The following is a 24,325-nucleotide window of genomic DNA, read 5'->3' as shown; positions in this document are numbered from 1 at the left end:
GGATATGCTAATTGCCCTGATCTGATCACTATATATCACACTATATATCACTATATCACACTGTATGTACTGAAACAGCATTACATTTCCTATAAATATGTATAATTATTATGTATCAATTGAAAATAAAACAGTTAAAATCCAAAACACTGACAATACCATATGTTGGTGAGAATATAGAGCAACAATTCTCACTCATTGTTGTGAGATTGCAAAATGATTCAGACGCTTTAGTAAACAGTTTGACAGCTTCTTACAAAGCTACACAAAGTCTTACCATGTGATCCAGCAATTACACTCCTAAGAATTTACCCAAATGAGCTGAAAACTTATGTCTACACAAAAATCTGCACATAAATGTTTATAGCAGCTTAATTCTTAATTGCCAAAATTGGAAGCCACTAAAATGTTCTTCTATGGTAAATGGATAAACGAACTATGGTACCTTTATGCAATGGATTATTATTCAATGATAAAAATAAATGAGCTATCAATCCATGAGAAGACACAGAGGAACCATAAAACCACACTGCTAAGTGAAGAAGCCAGTCTGAAAATGCTGCACACTGTAAAATTCCAACCATATGACATGCTGGAAAAGGGAAAACTATAGAGACAACAAAAAGATATGTGGTTGCTAGGAGTTTGAGATGAGGAAGGGAAAAGAAGGTTGAACAGGTACAGCACAGGGCATTTTTAGGGCAATGAAACTATTGTGTATGAAACTCATAGTAAATATATGACACTATGCATTTGTTAAAACCCACAGAACCATACAACACAGAAAGTAAACCCTAATGTAATCTATGGACTTTAGCTAATAATAACGTACCAATATTGGTTCCTCAACAGTAAAAATTGTATCACTAATGAAAGTTGGTAATAGAGAAAACTGTGTGGTATGGGGGCCCACATAGGAACTCTGTACTTTCTGTGCAATTTTCTCTGTAAATGTGAACACTTTCTTAAAAAATAAAGTCTATTTAAGAAAACAAACACATCATTTCCCTTTCCAGGGAATGGTTTAAAAATGGTCTAATGAAATGTGAAAAGAGTTCTCCTGTGGAGCTTCGGAGAAGTTTCCTTACCCTTAAAAAAAAAAAAGAAAGAAAGAGAAGGTGATGATGATGACACACAGAAGGCATACACATTTCCATTTCTCCCTTTGGAAACTTTCATGTCTGGGTTGAGAAGTTAACAAAAAAGCAAACAGCCTGAGGTCAAAGATGACACACCAAGGATAACAAAATGGAAAGACAATCTGAGCTTTTGATGAGGTGTAATTGAATGAGCCAAATTTACCAACAATAGAGCTGCTCTACTTCCAGTCTAATTATGTTGAGGGATAAATGTTACTGCTCTTTTTAGTTAGGTTTTCATTTAGATTTTGTTCTTTCTACTGTACAAATCCTGTTATTCCTTTTATTGAATTTCTTAAACAAAATGTTCTTTTCAGGCTATATAAGTGGAATTGTTTTCTTAATTTCATTTTCAGATTGTTTGTTTCCAGTGTACAGAAATTCCACTGGCTTTGTATAGTGATGTTTTCTACAACAGTAATGAACTCATTAAGAAACTCATATAGTATTTTTGAGGACTCCTTAAGACTTTTCACATACAAGATCATGTCATCTGAAAATGCAAATTGTTCTTCTTTATTCCAAGTAAAAAGTCATTTTTAATTTCTTTCTCTAGCCTAATTGCTCTGGCTAAAAATTCTAGTACAATGTTGAAAGAAGTGGCAGGAGCAGGCATCCTAGTCTTGTTCCTGTTATTAGGCAGAAAACTTTCAGTCTTTCACCACGACGTATTACCTGAACTGTGTGGGTTTCTCACAGATGCCCTTTATCAGGTTGAGGAAATTATCTTTTTCTTCCACGTTTTTTGAGTGTTTTTATCAAGAAAGTTTGTCAGATTCTGTCAAATGCTGTGCTACATCTATCAATTGCCCTTTACTCTGCTGATAAGAATTACACCAATTGGATGAGCAGTGGCTTGCTTATGTCTATAATCCTAGCACTCTGGAAGGCCATGGCAGGAGGACTGCTGGAGGCCAGGAGTTTGAGACCAGCCTGGGCAACACAGTGAAACCTTATCTCTACAAAAATTTTAAAAACCAGCCGGATGTGGTGGCTCATGCTTTGGGAGGCCAAGATGGGTGGATCATGAGGTCAGGAGTTCGAGACCAGCCTGACCAACATGGTGAAACTCCATCCGTACTAAAAAATACAAAAATTAGCCCACACCTGTAATCTCCACTACTCAGGAGGCTGAGGCAAGAGAATTGCTTGAACCTGGGAGGCAGAGCTTGCAGTGAGCCAAGATTGCACCACTGCACTCCAGCCTGGGCAACAAAGCGAGACTCTGTCTCTAAATAAATAAATAAAATAAAATTTAAAATAAATAAGTAAATAAATAAAACATTAGCTAGATATGGTGGCGCATGCTTGTAGCCCCAATTACTCAGTAGGCTAATGTAGGAGAATCCCTTGTGCCCAGAAGTTTGAAGCTACAGTAAGTCAGGACTGTACTACTGCACTCCAGCCTGGGCGAGAGTGAGACTTAAGAATTATACTGATTGATTTTCTTATGTTGAATCAACCTTATATTTCTGGGATAATTCCATTTGGTCATGGTATATAATCTTTATACATGGTACTGGATTCAATTTGCTAGTATTTTGTGGAGAATTTTTGCATCTATATTCTTATGTGATATTGGTCTGCAGCTTTTTTTGTAATGTCTTCCTCTGGTTTTAGTATTAGGGAAATACCAGCCTTGTTAAATTAAGTTGGGAAGTGACCCTCCTTAAGTGAAAGGATTGGTGTTAATTCTTCTTTATACTTTTGGTATAATTCACGAGTGAAGCCATCTGGTCCTGGTTTTTCTTGGTAAATTTTTTATTACTAATTCAATCTCTTCAGATTTTCTGTTTCTTCTTGAGTCAGTTTCAGTAGTTTGCTGCTAAGAATTTCTCCATGCTATTAGTAACCAATAGAGAGTTGTAGTGGCTATACTAACATCAGACAAAATTTACAAATTGTTGCTACACACAAAGGACATTTTATAATGGTAAGGACCTCTGAAAACTCTCTCCTTACTGACATTACTATACCTATCTTGAACCTCGTTATTTTACAAACAAACGGAGAAGGTATATGACTTATTCACAGAAGAAGTTAGTGGGAAGCACAACCCTAAACTCAAGAGCCATTACTCTAAGAGACAATCTGTTTTAATATACACACACACACACACACACACACACACATATCTTCCAGCAACATATTCCAGTCAAGTAAGAAAGAAAGACCATTGTAAATCTAATTTCATTTTTTAAACCTCTAGTAAACATGACTTAGTAATTCCAGGCAGTTTTTCTACTGTCAAATAATATTTTATCCAAACTGAGATTTCAAGCAAATTAACCGAATTAAATAAGATAGACATATATGTTAAATAATCTTAATATAAAACAGACTAAGGGCCAGGCACGGTAGCTCACACCTGTTATCCTAGCAATCTGGGCGGATCACTTGAGGCCAGGAGTTTGAGACCAGCCTGGGCAACATGGAGAGATCCCAGCTTTACTAAAACTACAAAAATTAGCTGGGCACGGTGTGCACACCTGTAGTCCCAGCTACTCGGGAGGCTGAGGCAGGAGAATCGCTTGAACCTGGAAGAAGGTTGCAGTAGCCGAGATTGAACCACTGCACTCTAACCTGGGTGACAGAGACTCCGTCTCAAAAAAAAAAAAAACAAAAAAAAACCAGACTAAGGAACTCAATGCTAACTAGGTACTATGTATATGACAACATTTTTGTGTCTATGAATTATAATATCAATGTCTCTTCTGTTTCTCTCAAGGAAAAATTTTAGGCCGCTAATAATTCTAACTTAGTAAGAGATATTAGCAACAACTTGGTTCCTCATGATTATAACTTAAGTCTTCAGTAAAAGAGTAGCCTCAAATAACTGAATACCTACATGAAAAACCTCTCTGCTAACTACACAGCCCTCCTCCATTAAATCTACAGACTAAAATTACCCTATTTGTGCATATATCTCCTAATAACACTTTGCCTCCCAACTTGACTGTGTGATCAATATACAAAAATATATATGCTATTTCAACTGGGAGGAATGTTGTGCAAATGAAAGCTTTTACAATTAAAAAACAAAAACAACCCTCTCTTTAAAAGACCAATACACAAGAAATACCAATGTTTAATTTGGCACCTCAGTTGTAAACAACAGCCCCTTTTCTAATTTTATGTTGCTTCTCAGCATTCTGCGCTTCTTTTTTCCCTATACTCCATAACCTCTGCTGGAAGTATAAAAAATTCCAGGATTCCCTATTACTGTAGGTTCAGCTCTTTATAGCTCAGTCCTAGTCATTCACTGGCCCATACAGGAAACTACTTCCTCTCATTTCCAAGGCTTCCTTTAAATATTCCCCAAGTTTGCCTTATGTAAAACTTGGCTTTCTTCTGTCTTCAGGGAGCTTCCACTCTAGTACGGGAATCATCAGCAAAACTAACAAATGATGTTCCTTGGATTGGTTTTTGTAACTGCATGCACAAGTTGCTATGGAAAGCTAAGAAAGACTTCAAACTCCAACTGGGGGTAAAGACTCAAAAAAAGATATCTATAGGAGGTTTATAAGCAAGTACGACAAACATGTTTGAAAAGAATGAAGCTTAAGACAGACAGACTAGTTTATAGGTTAGGCCTGAAATGATAATGAACTGAACTAAGAAAAAAGGGAGATTGACTTCAGATACCCTTTAAGCTATGTCAAAAAAAATTTTTTTTTTTCTTTTATTTGAAATTCTAATACTTACATAGGAATAGGAACTTGACATGGAGGACACGGTAATGCAGTCTGAATAAATGCTGGCTCAGAAGGCTGTTCCCAAGGGCCTGTAGGCTGGTGCTACAAATAAAATACATAAGAATTTTAAGTCAGAGGGATTAAATCATATGGCCATTTTAAGAATCTAAGAAAATAGTTCCATGTATCCTCTGCTCAAGCAGGTTGAAATTCTTTCAAATAAATTGTGCTTACTGAAATATTCCATTTTATCTGTATTAAATTGTTCCCCTCCACACACATTTGATATTACTAACTGAGACAGAATCCAGTTTATAAATGGTAGAAAAAAGGCAGTGTAGCCTCCTTTACTTCCAATAAGGAAATGAGAAAAACATCTACCAATTGAATATAACCTCCATTATTTTACTCACTGTTATTCCTCAGCACCTAAAAAAATGCTTGATACTTAGTTAGGGCTCAATATTCATGAGGATGAGCTGGGCATGGTGCCTCACGCCTGTAATTCCAGCACTTTGGGAGGCCGAGGAGGGTAGATCACTTGAGGTCAGGAGATCGAGACCAGCCTGATCAAAAAGGTGAAACCCCATCTCTACTAAAAATACAAAAATTAGCTGGACATGGTAGCAGGCGCCTATAATCCCAGCTACTCAGAGGCTGAGGCATGAGAATCACTGAACCCGGGAGGTGGAGGCTGCAGTGACTGAGATCACACCACTGCACTCCAGCCTGGGCAACAGAGTGAGACTCTGTCTCAAAAAATAAATAAATAAATATTAAATAAAATATTAAAAAGTGAACAAATCTTTAAAATAAGGTTATAGGAGACATCTATAACCCTAAACCACAATATATGAAGGAGGACTGCCAAATTCATCTATATCATGATCATAATGTAACTATCACACTGTATTTGCAAACACTGTTTATTGGTCTCACTCCTTTTCTACACTGTGAGTTGCTTAAAACAAAAAAATCAAGTCTTCATTACCTTGTACCCTGCTCCAAGCACAGTGCTTCCCAATAAGCGCTTAATCATTGCTTGTTGAAAAACTAAGTAAAAGCAAGAAAGTACAACCTACAGCAATGCACTATTTCTTTAATAGCATTATTCCCTTACCCTGCCAGTCTGCTTTATTAATGCTTGATCATGACATGGAGCAGGACACAAATGACCACATTTCTCCAAAACTTTTTGGCAAGGTTGATGACATGGTGGACAAGAGCCAAAGTGACAGCGATGTTTTTCTTGACTTGTATGATGACAAGTTGGTGGTCGACTAAATCATAAAGTACAATTTTCAAAAATTACTTTTAATCATTGAATAATTACATCTAAAGGACAATTATCTATTTATATATCTTCTGATTCCATATAGAATGAGTACACTGTGAATATTAACATTTTAAAACACTAAAGCAAAATTAAATTAAAATATTAAAAGCCAATATGAATTTAAATTTGTACAACATCAGATAGAAGCTTGTACAAAGCTTCAAACTCACCTGCATTGCTCCCTGCACTTGGGTGGTCTTGTGGTACGTTCTCGGCCACAGGGCACTGTCACCTTTGTATTGCCACAATTACACTTCACATCTACGGTTTCTGGGCAGGGATAGCAACTGCCTGAAAAAAAAATACTGACAATTAAAAAGTTTCCTTAACTACCCAAATGCCCATCAATGGTAAAATACATAAATTTAGTATATTCACACAATGGGATACTCTACAACCAGAATGAAGAAACTACAACAACATGAATGAATCTTACCAGAAAACATTGATTCAGACACAAAGAGTACATAGTGCATGATTCCATTTATATAAAGTAAACAAGAAAAACTAATCCATACTGTTCAAAATCAGAGTAATGGTTATGAAGGATCCAAGTGGGGTGTTGAAAATTCTGGTAATGTTCTGTTTAATTATGTAAGTTTTGGTTACCTGGCTATGTTCAGTTCGTAAAAATTCAACAAGCTGTATACTTTTAACTTGTAACATTTTTCTCTTCTTTTTTTGTAACAGGGTCTCACCCTGTTGCTCAAGCTGAGTGCTGTCGCATGATCATGGCTCACTGCAGCCTCAACTTTCTGGGCTCAAGCAATTCTCCCACCTCAGCCTCCCAAGTAGCAGGGACTACAGACACACACCACCATGCCCAGTTAATTTCTGATTATTTATAGAGATGGGAGGGTCTCACTATGTTGTCCAGGCTGGTCTTGAACTCCTGGACTCAAGCAATCTTCCCACCTCAGCTTCCCAAATGGTGGGATTACAGGCGTGAGCCACTGCACCCAGCCCCTGATTTATAACACTTTTCTCTCTGTACCCACCGGTATCTCAATAAAGTTTTAGACATTTCTCTAAAATTTGCTAAAACTTCTGTTCTACACAACAAATTTAACATATTATTCATTCAAAACTAAAACAAGCAAAAATGGATTTAAGTCTTTGGAAAATTTAACATTAACAATAATATCGTTGGCCTATTTTCATACATCTATCCAAGTACACAATTTTTAGACGAATTCCCGGTAACTTCTCTCTCATGACCTGATATTGGTTAGTAGCAAGTACAGTCCATTTTCCATTAACTGTACTTTGTGAAAGACTAAGTACTAAGGCACTATTTTAGGCTATAATCCCAAATATATCTCTTCTAAACATAAAAAAAAAAAAAACGTTATTTTGGTTTCAGCTTTTTACGCTCTTTTATTATGGGTTGGCAGAAATATAAAAAAACAAAATCAAAGAAATCTTTAAAGCAGGTTATAAAGTTCTCTCCAAGAGATTCTGTTATCATCTTAAGAGCTTTCTTCCACTCTAGTTTTCTCCGTAAGGAACTCTATCAGAAATGAAATAATGAAGGAAGAAGAGTTTTCAACAAAGAAATGAGTATCTTAAAGAGACTGTTGCTTAGGTGTCAGGACCAAGCAAAACACGGACCGGGAGTTAACCTGATAAAAAAAAAGATTAAAGATGGACAATATCCTGGCTTAAGTGCCTCTAGAAGTTCAAAATGGTTCCCTAAAACAAATACAAATTAAGAATTATAATTCAAATAAAGAACATAGAAAAAGAGAAAATTAGAGGTAAAACATCGTAGGGTCAAACATAACATTTATTATACAAAACACCCAATGTGTTTTACACATATATTCTTGATGTTAATGCAAGTCAATTATCCTAACCCACATAATCAAGTTTTATTTTTATTTTACCCAAAGAATGACTACGAGTTGTATTTTTAAAGTTGATAGTAATATTTAAGTCAGCTCTCATTCAGCATATTATATCAGTTTCTATACTTAACAATGACAATTTTTCGTTCATCTTCAGCAGAGGAACTTATCAAACATAACCTTTTTGCTATTCTAAACAACAGTATCACGTTTTTTAAAATTAGATTTTGAGAATAAGGGATAATTTCTCTAAACAGTCTCCCTACTGACCAACAGAATTCGTTATACATACCTATAAAGCATAACATATTTTAATTGAAATAGCTTCCATGATAATACTTTCAAAATGAAAAAGTAGTAAACGGAGACTATAACTACACTGTCCAATACCAGTTAACAGCCAAAATAGGTATGATTCGGGTAGTTCTAAAACTATAAACACAGATGATCCAGAACTTAAAAAAAAAAACTATAAATCGGTCGGGGGCTGCGGCTCATGCCTGTAATCCCAGCACGTTGGGAGGCTGAGGCAGACAGATTACGAGATCAGGAGATCGAAACATCCTAGCCAACATGGTGAAATCCCGGCTCTACTAAAAATACAAAAATTAGCTGGACGTGGTGGTGTATGCCTGTGATCCCAGCTGCTCGGGAGGCTGAGGCAGGAGAATCACTTGAACGGGAGAGTCAGAGGTTGCAGTGAGGGGATCACACCACTGCACTCCAGCCTGGTGACAGAGAGAGACTCCGTCCCAAAAAAAAAAAAAAAAAAGAAAACTATAAATCAAATTTTCATATACCCGCAACACAAGCATACAGTTAGTACATTCCCCCTATAAATTACTGTATAATTCTGCTTACGAAGGATTCTAGAATGATGGAAAAATAGTATGATACTATGATTCCACATTCTTTTAAAACTGTAGATGAAACAAATGTTGAGAGTTGCACAACAGCATCTTCCATATACTTTCCATCAGGGAAAATTTTGTTGTGACTAATAAGCTTTTTTAAGGGTTAATAAAAATCTAAAAAACCAACAACAATGACAAAAAAAAAAACACCACTCTACCAAAAAATATCAAAATTTGAATCTGATCAAACCTCTAGATCCAATTAACAGGTTACAGAAAATACAGAAGACAGAGGAACATGTTAAATAATACTACAGAGATGCAATCTGCAAAACCCAGGCTCTGAGAAACTAAATAAAGCAACCTAGTTTCTTCAACAAATAAGTCACAAGGGAAAAAAGGAGATAGAGGATGGAAATTATAAATTAAAAGACTTTTGAAACAAAACCAATTACAATGTCAATTTTATTAGGTTTTAGAGTCCATAAACTGACGTAAAAAATGAAGTTACTTATGAGACAACAAGAAGTTTGAACACCAGATATTTGCTGATATGAAGAAATATGTTAACTATGTTTAGGTTAAGAATCCATCTTTTAGAGATTAATACTGAAATATTTGTGGGCTTTGCTTCACAAAAATATGAGAGAAGGAAATGCTTCCAACACTTCTCCAGTAAGTATGATATTTATATTTGCTCTAAACTTTGCAGATACTCTTTATCAGGTTAAGGATATGTCTATTTCCAATTAAATTTTTATCTTATATAAATGTTGGATTTATCAACCATTTTTAGATGTTTATCAAGATGATCTCATTCCTCCTTTGATCTTGCAATGTGGTAAATAACAAAATAGTAGATTTACTACTGTTAAACCAGTTACATTACAGAGATGTAGTTTGCAAAAATCTGCAAAAACTCAATGGGTCAGTGATGTAATGACTATAAAAGAAAATAAAATCTTTCTAGTGTTGGTGAGAACATACCTGAAAAACTGTTTGTAAACTTCACTGACAAATCAAAGAACACCTACAGAAAATGTCTACAGGGTAATAGAATCTGACACTTTTCCTAATGGGGAAGGAATGTAATATAATGGAAATATCATAAACACTGGGTTCACATCCTGACTCTGTGACTAGTTCTATTCACCTTGGGCCAATAGTCTCCTGGCCTGTTCCACATATAAAATAACAATAGTTCCATATATGATGCAGGATTTCTGAAAGGATTGGGAGATCAACCAAGAAACAGTTTAGTAGCTTGTTCTAGGTATTAAACTACTAACTGGCAGAGTCTAGGCTTAAATCCAGGATTTCTTACTCTAAGTTCATGATCTTTCTAATACTCTATACCATATCTCAGTAGATTCCATTTCATATCAACATAATCCAAATGAGTGAAGTTAACTCAGTTTTCAATGTCTAGTAATAACTTAGAACGTAATTCTCAAAGTATACTCCAGGAACCCTAGCGGTTCTTGAGACCCTTTCAGGAGGTCTGCAAGGTCTTACATGCATAGAGTTTTCCAGAAGCTAGTGACAAGTGATATCCACAGCAGATTGAATGTAGAATGAATATATGTGAATCCAGCTATTTTCTGTTAAGCTAGACATTAAAGACATTTGTAGGAATGTAAAATTTTCTACTTTTTTCAGATAATAGTTATTTTTCATAAAAGTACATTACTTGTATTAAGATATAATGGGATTAATATTGCTATTTTTTAAAAAAATAAATATTATTACATTTTATTTTAATTTCAAATACAATAAATGTCAATGAATAAAACTCACATTTGTAACAAAAGGCCTTTGGGGACCAAAGAGTGTAAAGGGGTCATGAGATCAAAATGTTTAAAAATCACCAGCTTAGGACATATCTAATCCTTCACTAGATTTAACTCCAAATAAGTACATAAAATTCAGAATAAATAAGGTGTTCAAAACGCTAAGAATACCTTCATTCATTAAAAAATTGTGTGGGGAAAGTTAGGAAGTAGGAAAACAACATAGTGTTATAGAAAGGACAATACTTCTATATACAGAAATCCTGGGTTCAAATGTACTAGACATTTCCCTGAGTAAGTCACTGAACCCTCTTAAGTTTCAACCTCTTTGCCTATAAAATAGGGACACTGGCAAACTGTCTTACCTTATTCTCAAGGTTAAGAGAGTCAAGTGAGATACACGATGACTATAAAACACTATCTCAATACATTATATTGAATATTGACAATAAAAAAAAAAAACCACTACATCAATACAAACATAAAATCACAGCTATTGTTAAAGTTTACCTCTGTGACAGACAGATGGACACTTATGATTTCTACATCCTAAAGTCCGTCCACAGTTTTGATCACAAGGTGGACAATTTCCAGGGCAACACTGAAGAGAAAGCAACATATAAAGAACAGGTAATTCAAAAACCCATTAATAATAGGCATGTCATTACTAGTTACAGAACTTATAGAAAGAAAAGAGATACTTTTCACTAAAAGAAGTGTTCAAGAATATCAACATTCTTCTGGTAAGTAAACATACTTCACTAAGAACTTATGATGACCTAATTTAACAAATCAAGCTAAATTTTCTTGACCTTCAGTTAATCATTCTATGATTCAAAACATTTCCATCAGATAATTTCATTCCTTTATCTATGCAGAGACTAACAATATTAACCAAAGGAATGTCAATACAGGAAAACAATTAGTCTGGCTTTTTAAAAAATTTAATTAAAATCAAGTCAATGTACAGATTCATTTGGCAGTTATTTATTTTCTTTTTCTTTTTTCTTGAGACAGGGTCTGGCTCTGTTGCCCAGGTTAGAGTGTAATGGCACAGTCCTGACTGACTGCAACCTCCACCTCCCAGGCTCAAGCCATCCTCACACCTCAGTCTCCTGAGTACCTAGTTCCACATGCTCTCCCCAACGCACCTGGGTAGTTTTTGTATTTTTGGTAGAGAAGGAGTTTTGCCATGTTGCCCAGGCTGCTTTCAAACTCCTGAGCTCAAGTGACCTGCCCGCCTTGGCCTCCCAAAGTACTGGGATTATAGGCATAAGCCACTGTTCCTGGCTTCGTTTGACAGTTATTTTCAAACCATAGAATAAGAGGCTAAAGAAGAGAAGCAGAGATAGGCTATTTGCATCCAGCTTTCTTTGTCACTTCCCTGGTTTCACAGACACTTCCCTTCCGTGTGTGAGAAATATAGCTAGCTATGACCTGTCCTAATTTTTCAATCATGGACACTAGTCAACTACTTCAAGTCTATATTGCCATCTTAACTCTTTCCTTAACTTCTTACTTACCTAACTTTGGAAAGGAAATACAGAATACAATTGTCTTAAAGAAACTTAGGGTTGTATAGTTGCAGTATATAAAAATAGCTAAAAACAAAATATACATTATTAAAAAGCAATTAAGTCAATATAGTTTATTTTCAAAAATTAGCCAGGCATGGTGGTACATGCCTGTAGTCCCAGCTACTCAGGGAGGCTGAGGCAGGAGAATTGCTTGAACATGGGAGGCAGAGGTTGCAGTGAGCCAAGATCACACCACTGCACTCCAGCCTGGACGACAGAGCAAGACTCCTTCTCAAAAAAAAAAAAAGGCAATACAGTGTATTCAATTAGACAAATGTTTATTGAGTAATACTATGTGCCTATCCTATCACTTTGCCGGTGGGGGAAAAGGTTATGTGGTCCATGACTTGAATAAGCCAATAGACACCTCTGTTTCAAGTTACGATGGAGTAACAACTACCAGATTTACACTCCTGTCTCAAACAACCAGCAAACCAGATAAAAGATATGAAGCTACAGTTTTCAGACATTAGATAATGAGGCAGCACAGATGGCAGTCCCTAACAGAAGGGAAACAAAGTAGGTAAGGCCTGCAGTGCCATCAGCTTACACATGAAGACTTCTGGCTACAGCACAAGGAAGAAGATCATAAGCAGAATCTGGCTGTCTTACAAAGTTGAGTAGACAACATTCGTAATTCAGAGAGGCCAGTGTGGCTAGAATTTGTGGAGAGAAGGCAGCAGCACAGAAAAAGCTCTGAAGAACTCCAGAAAGAACTCCTTGGGTCTTTGGCTGAGTACTGGTCTGTATTGTGTGAGAGGAAACAACCCAAAAGCTGAACCACTGGAAAGAGAAGGCAGAATAATTTCCAGAGATCACACAAGGCTGGGAAAAACTCTGTGTTCCTTACAGCCAGAGTGGAAGGATCTTCTAATACCTGGGCATCAAGTAGAGTACTTAGAATACTTATTGCCTCAGTAATGGGGCCAAATTAGCCCTAAACAAAAGAGTGTTCTGGTCACACTTAAAAATATCAAGCCTCTGAAAGAACAAAGAATTTTTGAGTAACTTAACTTTGTCCCAGAATAAGGCTTAAAAATATTTAAAGAAATACAAATAAACAAACAAAAAGAAGTTCATGTCTAGAAACAATCAAAAATCATCTAGCAGACAAAGAAGCAGGAAAATACAATCCCCAAAAAGCAGAAAAATCAATAAACAGAAACAGACTCAGAAATGAAAGATGACAGAATTAGTACACAAGGATATTAAAGCAGACATTACAAATATAACCTATCTAACATTCAAGTAGATAGAGGAAGCATGAACATGCTAAGGAGAAACACAGAAGATATAAAAAAGACCCAAATCCAACTTCTAGAGATGAAAATACACTTCTCAGATGAAAAACACAGGATGGGATAAAAAGCAGATTAGACAATGCAGAAGAAAATTAGCGATGTTGAAGACAAAACTATGTAAACTAAAACAGAAACAGACTGAAAAATAAACATTTTTTTTATTTTTGTGAACTTAGAAGTTTAAGCAGCATATAATATACATGTCCTCAAAGTCTCAGAAGGTGATGAGTACAGGAAAACAGAAAAAAAAAATCTGAAGAAATAAAGACCAAAAATTTCACAAATATAATAAAAACTATAAATCTACGGATCTAAGCAGCTCAATGAAAACTAAGTTAAGAAACATAAAGAACACTACACCAAGGAACACCAGAAACAAACTGCTGAAAACGTGATAAAGAGAAAGATCTTAATAACCAGCCAGAAAAAAAGAGAAACAATCAGTACCGAGGAACAAATATAACAATCACAGCATACTACTTATTGGAAAAAATGCAAGCTAAAAGATAGTAGAGCAATACCTTCAAAGTATGGGGGTTAAAAACTGCCAAACTAGAGCTCTAAAGTAAAAATACTTTTCACAAAGACTAAAGAAAGTTATATTCAGACATACAAAGTTGAAAGAATTCATGGCCAGCACTATTAGAAATGTTAAAGGAAATCCTTCAGAATAGAAAAAAAATGAAATGTGATGGAAATGTGAATCTGTACAAAAAGATGAAAAGCACCAAAAGTATGATGATAAATATCAAAAATTACTTTTTCTTATTTTTTCAAGCTCTTTAAAAGATAACTGATTATTTAAAGCAAAAGTAAAGACAATGTATTTGGGGTTTATAAAATACACAAATATAAAATATACGAAAATCATACATTTCAGTGATCAGAAACAGTCAGTGATCAGAAATATCAAGCTGAGAGGACAATGCACAGGACAAGAAACTTCTCATCCGAAAAAAATTGGTACAATTCCCACTAGTACAAAAATTATCTAGATTAAGGTTAATCTAGAATATTTATTAATATATTAAAACAAAGCATATGCCTGAACATTTGAGAAAGAGTTCAAGACAGCACTTATTGCGGGTCCAAAATGGAGAAATTCAATACAGTCTTTAAATCAGAGGTTTCCAAGGTTAATACACAAACCTTTCTTCTACATTGATGCTTCTGACAGTCACGCATCTTAACACACTTAGTTTCACACAGATAAGGTTTATGACAAGGCATTCGTTTCGTATGCTTTCCACAGCGACAATGCTTTTCCACTTCCTGGAAGAATAAAATAAATGCTATTAAAATTATTTTTGTTAATATTTTCTCCTCACATTGCACCTTTTACAATTATTAAAACATAAAGAACAAAAATTTTAACACTAAATTTGTATAACAAACTTTACCAAAAACCAATTTGAATTTCCTAAAACATTTACTTATATCTTACTTTGCTCTAAAAAGGACTTCATATAAATTTGTTATTAAATTTAGAAAACTGATACTAAATAGTAAAAAAAAAAAAAAAAAAAAAAAACCCACATAACAAAACCACTTCCATTTCATTACAACCATAACATCTGCAACTCTTGTCTCAGTAAAGCCAAAACAACTAAATTACCTAGTAAGCTAACTTGTGGACTTGGTACTCTGGTCAAAACCAAAATGACATATACAACTTTAAAGTCTCAAGTCTAGACCTCTACTGAAGTCTTGAACACTCGAAGTCATCCATGAGGGCTGGGATCAACTTCTTATGAACTCCAGTTACTGTTGATATTTTGACCTACTCTTGTTATAATGAATATTCTGAATGGCATCTAAAATGAGGAATCCTTTCCAGAAGGTTTTCAATTTACATCGCCAAGATTCATCAGAGGAATCACTATCTATGGCAGCTATAGCCTTAGTAAATGTATTTCTTAAAAAATAGAACTTGAAAGTCAAAATTATTCCTTGATCCATGGGCTGCAGAATGGATATTGTGTTAGCAGACATGGCATAAAAGCATTCATCTCTTTATACACCTCAATCGGAGCTCGTGGGTGACCAGGTGCATTGTCAATGAGCAGTAATATTTTGAAAAGAAAATTTCCTGATCAGTCAGTCTCAAAAGTGGGCTTATAACCATGCCATAAAGCTGTGCTGTCAATAGATGTGCTGTCATCTAGGCTTTGTTGTTCCATTTACAGAGCATAAGCAGACTAGGTTCAGCAAAATTCATAAGACCCCTACAATTTTTGAAATAGTAAATGAGCATTGGCTTCAATTATGAGCTACACTAATGAGCTACATTATCAATTAATGAGCAATTAAGGAGCTACATTAGCCCTTAAGAAGAAAAGTCAGCCTATTCTTTGATGCTTTGAAGCTTTAACTGTGAAAGTCCTATATGGTATCTTCTTCCAGTAGAAGGCTATTTCATCTCACTTGAAAATCTTTTCTTTAACGTAGCCACCTTCATCAATTACCTTAGCTAGATCATCTGGATAACCTGACAGCTTCTACATCAACACTTGCTGCTTCACCTTGCACCTTTATATTATGAACAGGGCTTCTTTCCTTAAACCTCATGAACCAACCTCTGCTAGTTTCAAACTTTTCTTGTGCACCTTCCTCACCTCTCTCAGCCTTCACAGAATTGAAGTTAGGGCCTTGCTTTGGAGTAGGCTTTGGCTTAAGGTAATATTATAGTTCCTTTGATCTTCTTTGTAGACCTCTAAATCTTCCTCCTTATCATCAATAAGGCTGTTTCACTTTCTTATCATTCCTGTATTCACTGCAGTAGCAATTTCAATTTCCTTCAAAAACTTTTCCTTTGCATTCACAACATGGCTAATTGATGTAAGAGACCTTTCAGCCTATTTCAGCTTTCAACTTGCCTCCCTCACTAGCTTAACCATCTCTAGCTTTTGATTTAAATGAGAAATGTGCGACTCTTCCTTTCACTTGAACATTTACAAAAGCCACTGTAGGGTTATTAATTGGCCTAATTTCAATATTATTGTCTCTCAGGGAATAGGAAGGCCCAAGGAGAGGGAAAGAAAATGGGGAACGACTGGTCAGTAGAGCAGTCAGAACACACACACAACATGTAACCATTAAATTCACTGTCTAATATGGGCATGGTTTGCAGCACCCCCAAACAATCACAATAGTAACATCAAAGATCACTGACCACAGGCTATCATATCAGATATAATGATAATGAAAAAGTCTGAAATAGTGCAAGAATTACCAAATATGACACAGAGATATGAGCACATACTGTTGGAAAAATGGAGCTGAAAGATTTGTTTTACAAAGGCTTACCATAAATCTTCAATTTATTAAAAACACAGTATTGGCAAGGCACAATAAAGTGAAATGCAATAAAACATGGTATGCCTGTACTCTCCTGCTTCTTACCCTAATATTAGGTCACTAAATTCATATAGATCATGACACAGATGTATATGAAAATAAGTAATAGAAAACAACCACAGGACAATCTCATTTGATATATTATGATAGGTAGTTCTTAAAAGTAATTATTACACAAGATGACTAACCTGTCTACATGTTTCACAGGGACCTCGGTGACAACGCTGTGAACATCTATGAATTCCACATTCAAGTACTTTGTCACAACTGTCTCCACAAGTTGGTACATCTTCTGTACAAGGCAAAGAAAATCCTAAAAACAGACAAAAAGTCAATGTTAATAATAAGATACATTATTATTAAACATCAACAAAATGCTATGTTCTTCAGGCTCCCTAAGGAATGCTGGCACTTTCAGACTATAAATTTTTGTATCCACATAATCATTGGGAAAAATTAACTTTAATGAAAATAATCCCTAATATTTGTTAAGCTTATGGTTTTTAAAAAGAAATTTGACACGTTACCATCCTCAAGAAACACATTTTTAAGGGCTATCTCCTTCAGAAATAGTTATCTAAAGAAATGAGTCAAGACTACATAAATCATTCATGAATTTTCCTAATTTAAAAATTTGTTCTAAAAAATTTGCTCTGAACTACCCCACAAAGACAAAAAGAAAGATGTAGACTTTAAAACACTATAAAACTCAGGACAGGCGCAGTGGCTCACACTTATAATCCTAGCACTTTGGGAGGCCGAGACAGGAGGATTACTTGAGGCCAGGAGTTTGGGGCCAACCTGGGTAACATAGGAAGAGCCTATCTCTACAAAAATTTTTTAAAATGAGCCAGCCATGGTGGCAGGTGCCTGTATTCCCAGCTACTGAGAAGGCTGAGGCAGGAGGATCACTTGAGCCCAGGAGTCTGAGACTGCAGTGAGCTAGAATCACACCACTGCACTCCAGCCTGGGCAACAGAATGAAACCACCTCTCTTAAAAAACTGCAACAAGTACAAAATTATAAAACTCACCTTTAACATAAACATATTGTGACAAGTATTAGAAGCAGTCTTATACATATGATGCTGTTATTTGTGGGGAGTCAAAGAAGCTGACTCAAAGTGCTATCCTACTATGCCTTTACCTGAAAGCAGCCTAAAATAAACTCACCTATAACCTATTACATAATAATGACAATAGCACAGCCTCTGCTATTATCAAACCCCACCAGAGTGGTACATTTGTTATAAATGATGTACTTACATTGACACATCATAATCACCCAAAGCTCATAGTTTATATAAGGGTTCACTCATGGTGTTGTATATTTTATAGGTTTGGACAAATGTATAACAACATATATTCACCATTACAGTATCACACGGAGGAGTTTCCCTACCCTGAAAATCTTCTATGTCTCTCCTATTCATCTCTCTCTCTCTCCCCAACCCCTGGAAGCCATTGATCACCACAGTTTGGACCTTCCCAGAATGTCATAGTTGGAGGCTTAAATTTTGTAGCTTTTTCAGACTGGCTTCTTTCATTTAGTAATACGCACTTAAGTTTCCTGGAGCACGTCTTTTGAATGTCTTTTCATGGCTTGATAGCTCATTTCCTATATACAAAAAAAATAAGTCTTACTTGATTTCTGACATGGACAGAACCTTTTCCCAGATCGAGGACATTCTCCACAAGCACCAACATGGCAAACTTGCTCACATGTGTGATTACCACATGGCAGTGTTTTTCCACATACCTAAAATAAAATGCAATAAACACTAATGATTTAAAAGTTAACAAAAAGGACTTCATACAAGACACAATCTATTTTTCAATCACAAATAAACAACTGCTTATGTCCCTCATATTATTTTACTTTATATTTTATACAGGTGTCATACATATGTGTATATATAGGTAAATATATACATAGGTATATATAGGTACATATACATATATATAGGTACATATATACATACGTTTACACACACATATATTTCCTATGCACCAAAAAGTATATTTTAAAAATGCAATACAGAAAAAAACTACATGCAGCTTCATATGGCCTTTCACGAACAAGGAGTTCTAAGTGGCACTAAAACCATGCCAATTCTAGGACAAGCAACCTATAAAACCAATCTTACTTCCTCAATTTGATTAATTCAAGAAGCAGAGAGGGGTGCTGGTTGAAGAGAGGGGAAAGAGAAGAAGGGGACAAGAGCTAGCAAGAAAGAGTACAAATGTAGTGAATCCAAAATTCAATAAATACCTATTACTTTGACAAAAATTTTTCCTCTAATAATTAAAAATGATATTAAATTTAAGAGTAGTTTCTTAAAACATGATATAATTCACCTGAGTTGCTATTCTTCCTTGCCTTTTATCCAACTAAACCTGATTAGCCTTGCTGCTTTCTAGGTTGTCTATGCTTTGTGTATTCTTTAATACCCACCCCTCGAAATGCATATAAACTTACTTGATCACAGTGCCATAGTGGACTTGCACAACTTCTTTCAGCTACTTTTTTGCCACAGACACACTTTTGTCTACTAACTCTTGGACAAGGTTGACAGCTTCCTAAAACCACATTGATAAATTAGCACAGAAATTGACTTTTGCTTAGTCAGTAAAATCTAATGGGTATGGCCTTTTACCTGCATGACAAGGATTTTCACACTTATGTTGCCCACAAAGCAACTTCCGTCCACATGGCAGCTGACAAGACCATTCCTTGGCACTGCACCTACGAGGGATAGGTTTTGCTTTCTTACAGTAACAAGTAGTTGTGACCATCTTTGGACAAGGAGGGCAGGGACCTAGAATTCAGTAAAAGCAAAAAAAAAAAAAATCTAAAGTCAGAAACTAAAACTTTCAATTTCTACACCTATCAATAATTTCTAGAACTTTCTTTACTGATACTTGACAAAAGGCAATAACTTTCAATATTTCCTCATGGCAAACTTCAATTGTGAATTCAACTTTTACAATTTTTTTTTTTTTTTGCCTCAACATAAGAAGAAATAATCACCCACAAACAATTAAAAATGCAATATATAACTCACCTGGATGACAGAGGAGTAAACATTTATGGCCACAAGAAGGTTTAAATTCACGCTCACATACTTGGCCGCATGAATGAGGCACAAGCCACGGATCTAAAGGTGGATCTTCCACTTTTCCACAATAGCAATAGTACCTACTAGGTGTTTCAGATCGTTTGTACTCAAACCTACATTTTGGACTACAAAGAAGAATAAATTATTAAAGCTAACTTCGCCTTTAAAAGCAACATGAGAGACAGAAATATAAATGAACTTAGTAACAGAGTATATTCTGTTAAACTAGTTTTATGTTAAGGAACTCTGCTCCATCTTTGTGTTAATAAAAAAAACAAGATCTTATTAAAATCTATTTCAACCATATAGAACAGCACTGCACAATATAATGTGCTGAGATGATGAAACAGTTTTATACTGGGATCGCCCAATACAGTAGCAATTAGCCACATACTGTGAGCACTTGAAACGTGGCTAGTGCTTACAACTGAGGAAGGAATCAAATTTCTTATTTTATAATTTCTGAATATTGAAATAGCTACATGTGGCCAGTTACCATGAATTAAACAGCACATATCTAGAATACAGCTACAAAAAGAAAGTAACATTAGTTTTCTACTAACTACCTGAACTTTATTCTTTTTTTTTTTTTTTTTTAATACTTTAAGATCTAGGGTACATGTGCATAACGTGCAGGTTTGTTACATATGTATACTTGTGCCATGTTGGTGTGCTGTACCCATCAACTCATCAGCACCCATCAACTCGTCATTTACATCAGGTATAACTCCCAATGCAATCCCTCCCCGCCCCCCCTCCCCGTGATAGACCCCGGTGTGTGATGTTCCCCTTCCCGAGTCCAAGTGATCTCATTGAACTGTATTCTTGAGAAATTCACTCTGCTTTTCATAAAGCTCAACTTTTTAAGTTTTGTTTTGTGGATTACAAATAAACAAAATATATTAGCAACAGCAAACAGAAGAGAGAAGTCAGGTTATAGACAGGCAATACCACAAGAAACATGACTACAATTTAGAATTAAGGGGAAATAAACTTGAAAATAAAGAATTTCATAATTCACAACATCTAGCACAAAAAAATATAATTCTTTTTTTTTTTCTTTTTTGAGACAGAGTCTCACTCTGTCACCCAGGCTGGAGTATAGTGGCGCAATCTCATCTCACTGCAACCTCTGCCTCCTAGGTACAAAAAATTCTTGTGCCTCAGTGTCCCAAGTAGCTGGGACTACAGGTGTGCGCCACTACGCCCAGCTAATTTTTTGTATTTTTAGTAGATTCGGGGTTTTTGCCATGTTGGCCAGGAGTTGAAACTCCTGACCTCAAGTGATTCACCAGCCTTGGCCTCCCAAAGTGCTGGGATTACAGGCATGAGCCACTGTGTCCAGCCCAAAAAAAGATATAATTTGAATGTGCCTAAGTCAAAGAAAAGTTCAAGTACCATGAAAGGCTTTAAACTTCCATCATTAAAATAAATAAATTTTGGTAGTAGAAGTGTTAACCTTCAGCTCTATCAGAAATGTACTTGTAGATCATCATAGATGACTTCATTCTCAAAAGACGCTTTAACCTTATCTCCCAGACAAATGAGTATAGTTAGTACATTACACGGGAACAAGTTTCATATTAACATTTAAATTTCTTTTGTATCATATACAAAATATTTTCATTGTCATAAGAATATGTTCGGTTTCCAAATAAATGCCACATAAATATTCAAAATAACCAAAAGATATTTGTTCTTGTAATGAAAAATCAAAAACAAAATACTAAGTTCATCTGTCTCTGGAATAAATAACTGGCACTTTATTGGAAGAGTTCAATTTTTTTTTATTAAAAGTATTTACTATTCCTTTAAGCTAGTGTGGAGGGGGAGATGTATTTTTAATAAGCGTGGGTATGGATGACTAACAGGCAACTCAACATACCTTAACACTGCCCATCAGCACTGAGACTGAACTGGCCCAGTGAGGGTAATATATGCAAATGTATGAGTTTTATTTTAAAATGGGATGACAACAATGAAATGTAATTATGCTAGATCTTATTCATTAAAAAGTAGTATCTTAGTAGAAACCTGTATTTTAAATTTTTTATTTCCATAAAATAACTTAAAATTATTAACATTTTACCAAGTTCTAGCTCCATCTTGATGAGGATTAAACAAAATGGGTTCTTAACCAGAACGGTCATTTATTTTCTTAAAAAAATATGAAATATGGAACACAAAGTATATAGCACAGCTGATTAAACTGTTGTTCCTTTTAAATTAGAAGTAACAGTACATTTTTTTTTAATTGATCCTTTCCTTCTCTATGGCAAAATGACTACTTAAAACAGAAGTGAGGGTAAAAAAATATATACGTAAGGTTTAAATCTCTAAACTAACAAGCTGGAACACCTGGCTTAATTCCGTACCTATTAAACACTAAAAGTCCTCCACCACAAGTAAATAATATGCAGGAGCAAAACAAATATACTTTGAAATGTTTGAAACAGTTTTCAAAAAGTGTGCATTCAATGAAAAGAAAAATAACATTTCTAAAAGCAAGGTCAAAAAACATAACTCAGATGAAAGAATAGCAAAAGCACTGAATTTAAAAGTAAGAAATCCTAGGTTTCAAATTTTGGCTCCACTACTCAAGAGTGAGGAGCGTGAAATCATCTCCCTTCAATTAACTTCAATATCCCCATTGGTAACAGGAAAATAAAATCTCTCACAGATTGCTGAGAATTATTTTTACATACTCTTCTAAAAGTCACCAGCATGTCTAAATGTTTTTTAAAAACTACACCACTGGCCAGATGCGGTGACTCACGCCTGTAATCTCAACACTTTGAGGGGCCAAGGTGTGTAGATCACATGAGGCCAGAAGTTCAAGACCAGCCTGGCCAACATGGTGAAACCCCATCTCTACTAAAAATACAAAACTTAGCCGGACATGGTGGCGGGCACCTGTAATCCCACCTACTCTAGAGGCTGAGACAGGAGAATCGCTTGAACCGTACAGGCAGTGGCTGCAGTGAGCCGAGATCACACCACTATACTCCAGCCTGGGCAACACAGCAAAACTGTCTCAAAAAAATAAAAATTTAAATTAAAAAAAAAAAAACCTCAAAATTTTAAACATAAAATTAGTTACTAAAGTTACAAAATGTGACCACACAGAGCCCCTGAAGCTTATGCTTCATTACTTTGACAGTCAATCTACCTCTCTGGACAGCCAACATGAATAAGTTTCTTGTTGTCTTTACTTAGCAGAGATATAAAATTCGACTCTCCAACTCTTTCTGGAAATATAACAAAAGTTCTCAAGACCAAATAATCATCAATAATAAGCAAAACTAATAAATGTAAAAAAATAATGATATTGTATATTATACACCTGCAGTTTTGAGATTTGGGAGGATAAAACTGGGAATCTTATAATCAAAATACATTAAATGATAGTCTTGTACAAGGTAATAATAATGCATCCTCATAGAATTCTGGACAAGAAGATCACAATTATGAATGATTCTCAGTCCTACAGAAAACTGAAAGTCCTTTCAAAGGATAATTAAGGAACTGTTTTGCAGAGGAAAAATTAAGTCTGGATGATTTATTAGTTATATAAATTCAAATTGAAAAAAACCAGCCTTTATCAAGGTTCCATATATTTAAACACCAAATGACTAATTAAAGGCCCAACATGGATATTGAAACCACCAATAAAGCAACGTAGAATCTACAATTTTCATTTATTCTACAAATTTAATAATCCAACTAGGCCAGGCGCAGTGGCATGCCAGCCTAGTTGGCACTTTGGGATTTTTTGGGATGGGTCACCTGAGGTCAGGAGTTCAAGACCAGCCTGGCAGACATGGTAAAACCCCGTCTCTACTAAAAATACAAAAAATTAGCCAGGCGTAGTGATGGGTGCCTATAATCCCAGCTACTCAGGAGGCTGAGACAGGAGAATCTCTTGAACCCAGGAGGTGGAGGTTGCAGTGAGCCAAGATCACTATTGCACTCCAGCCTGTGTGACAAAAGTAAAACTCCATCTGAAAATAATAATAATAATCCAACTAACTAGAAAAATTTACCAAGGCCAGGGATAATCTCTCTTTCCAAAATCATCATCAGTCACAGAAGATACAAGAAACTCGCTGTCTTTAGCCCACTTCTGGATACAGGGCATGTGAAATATACAGAAACATCCCGAACAGCTCCAAACCTAAGACAAAGGTATCAGAAGTTAATATATGTTAATTTTTCTTTGTTAATTGTAAAATAATTTAAAATGAGTATCACACTAAACTATTTTCAAGAGCTACCTAAGGATTAAAGAAAAAAGGTCTTTCCTTCCAGTAT

At 35.3% G+C, this 24,325-nt stretch overlaps 1 protein-coding gene across 3 annotated transcripts in view; it reads right to left on the bottom strand.

The window, feature by feature from the left end:
* Nucleotides 1-24,325, bottom strand: part of NFXL1 (nuclear transcription factor, X-box binding like 1) — a 68,307-nt gene that overhangs the window by 33,680 nt on the left and 10,302 nt on the right. For all 3 annotated transcript variants that reach the window (XM_025386558.1, XM_025386555.1, XM_025386556.1), the window contains exons 5-15: nt 24,058-24,188; nt 19,961-20,139; nt 19,553-19,714; nt 19,375-19,475; nt 18,540-18,654; nt 17,085-17,209; nt 14,689-14,811; nt 11,172-11,262; nt 6,341-6,461; nt 5,955-6,114; nt 4,845-4,936 (exon numbers count right to left, since the gene is read on the bottom strand). In XM_025386558.1, the coding sequence (XP_025242343.1) occupies nt 4,845-4,936; nt 5,955-6,114; nt 6,341-6,461; nt 11,172-11,262; nt 14,689-14,811; nt 17,085-17,209; nt 18,540-18,654; nt 19,375-19,475; nt 19,553-19,714; nt 19,961-20,139; nt 24,058-24,188 (1,400 nt within the window). The remainder of the gene's footprint in view (nt 1-4,844; nt 4,937-5,954; nt 6,115-6,340; nt 6,462-11,171; nt 11,263-14,688; nt 14,812-17,084; nt 17,210-18,539; nt 18,655-19,374; nt 19,476-19,552; nt 19,715-19,960; nt 20,140-24,057; nt 24,189-24,325) is intronic.

The sequence above is a fragment of the Theropithecus gelada genome, chromosome 5 (genome assembly GCF_003255815.1).
Source record: "Theropithecus gelada isolate Dixy chromosome 5, Tgel_1.0, whole genome shotgun sequence".
Taxonomy (NCBI): domain Eukaryota; kingdom Metazoa; phylum Chordata; class Mammalia; order Primates; family Cercopithecidae; genus Theropithecus; species Theropithecus gelada.
This window is presented reverse-complemented; position numbering and strand designations above follow the sequence as displayed.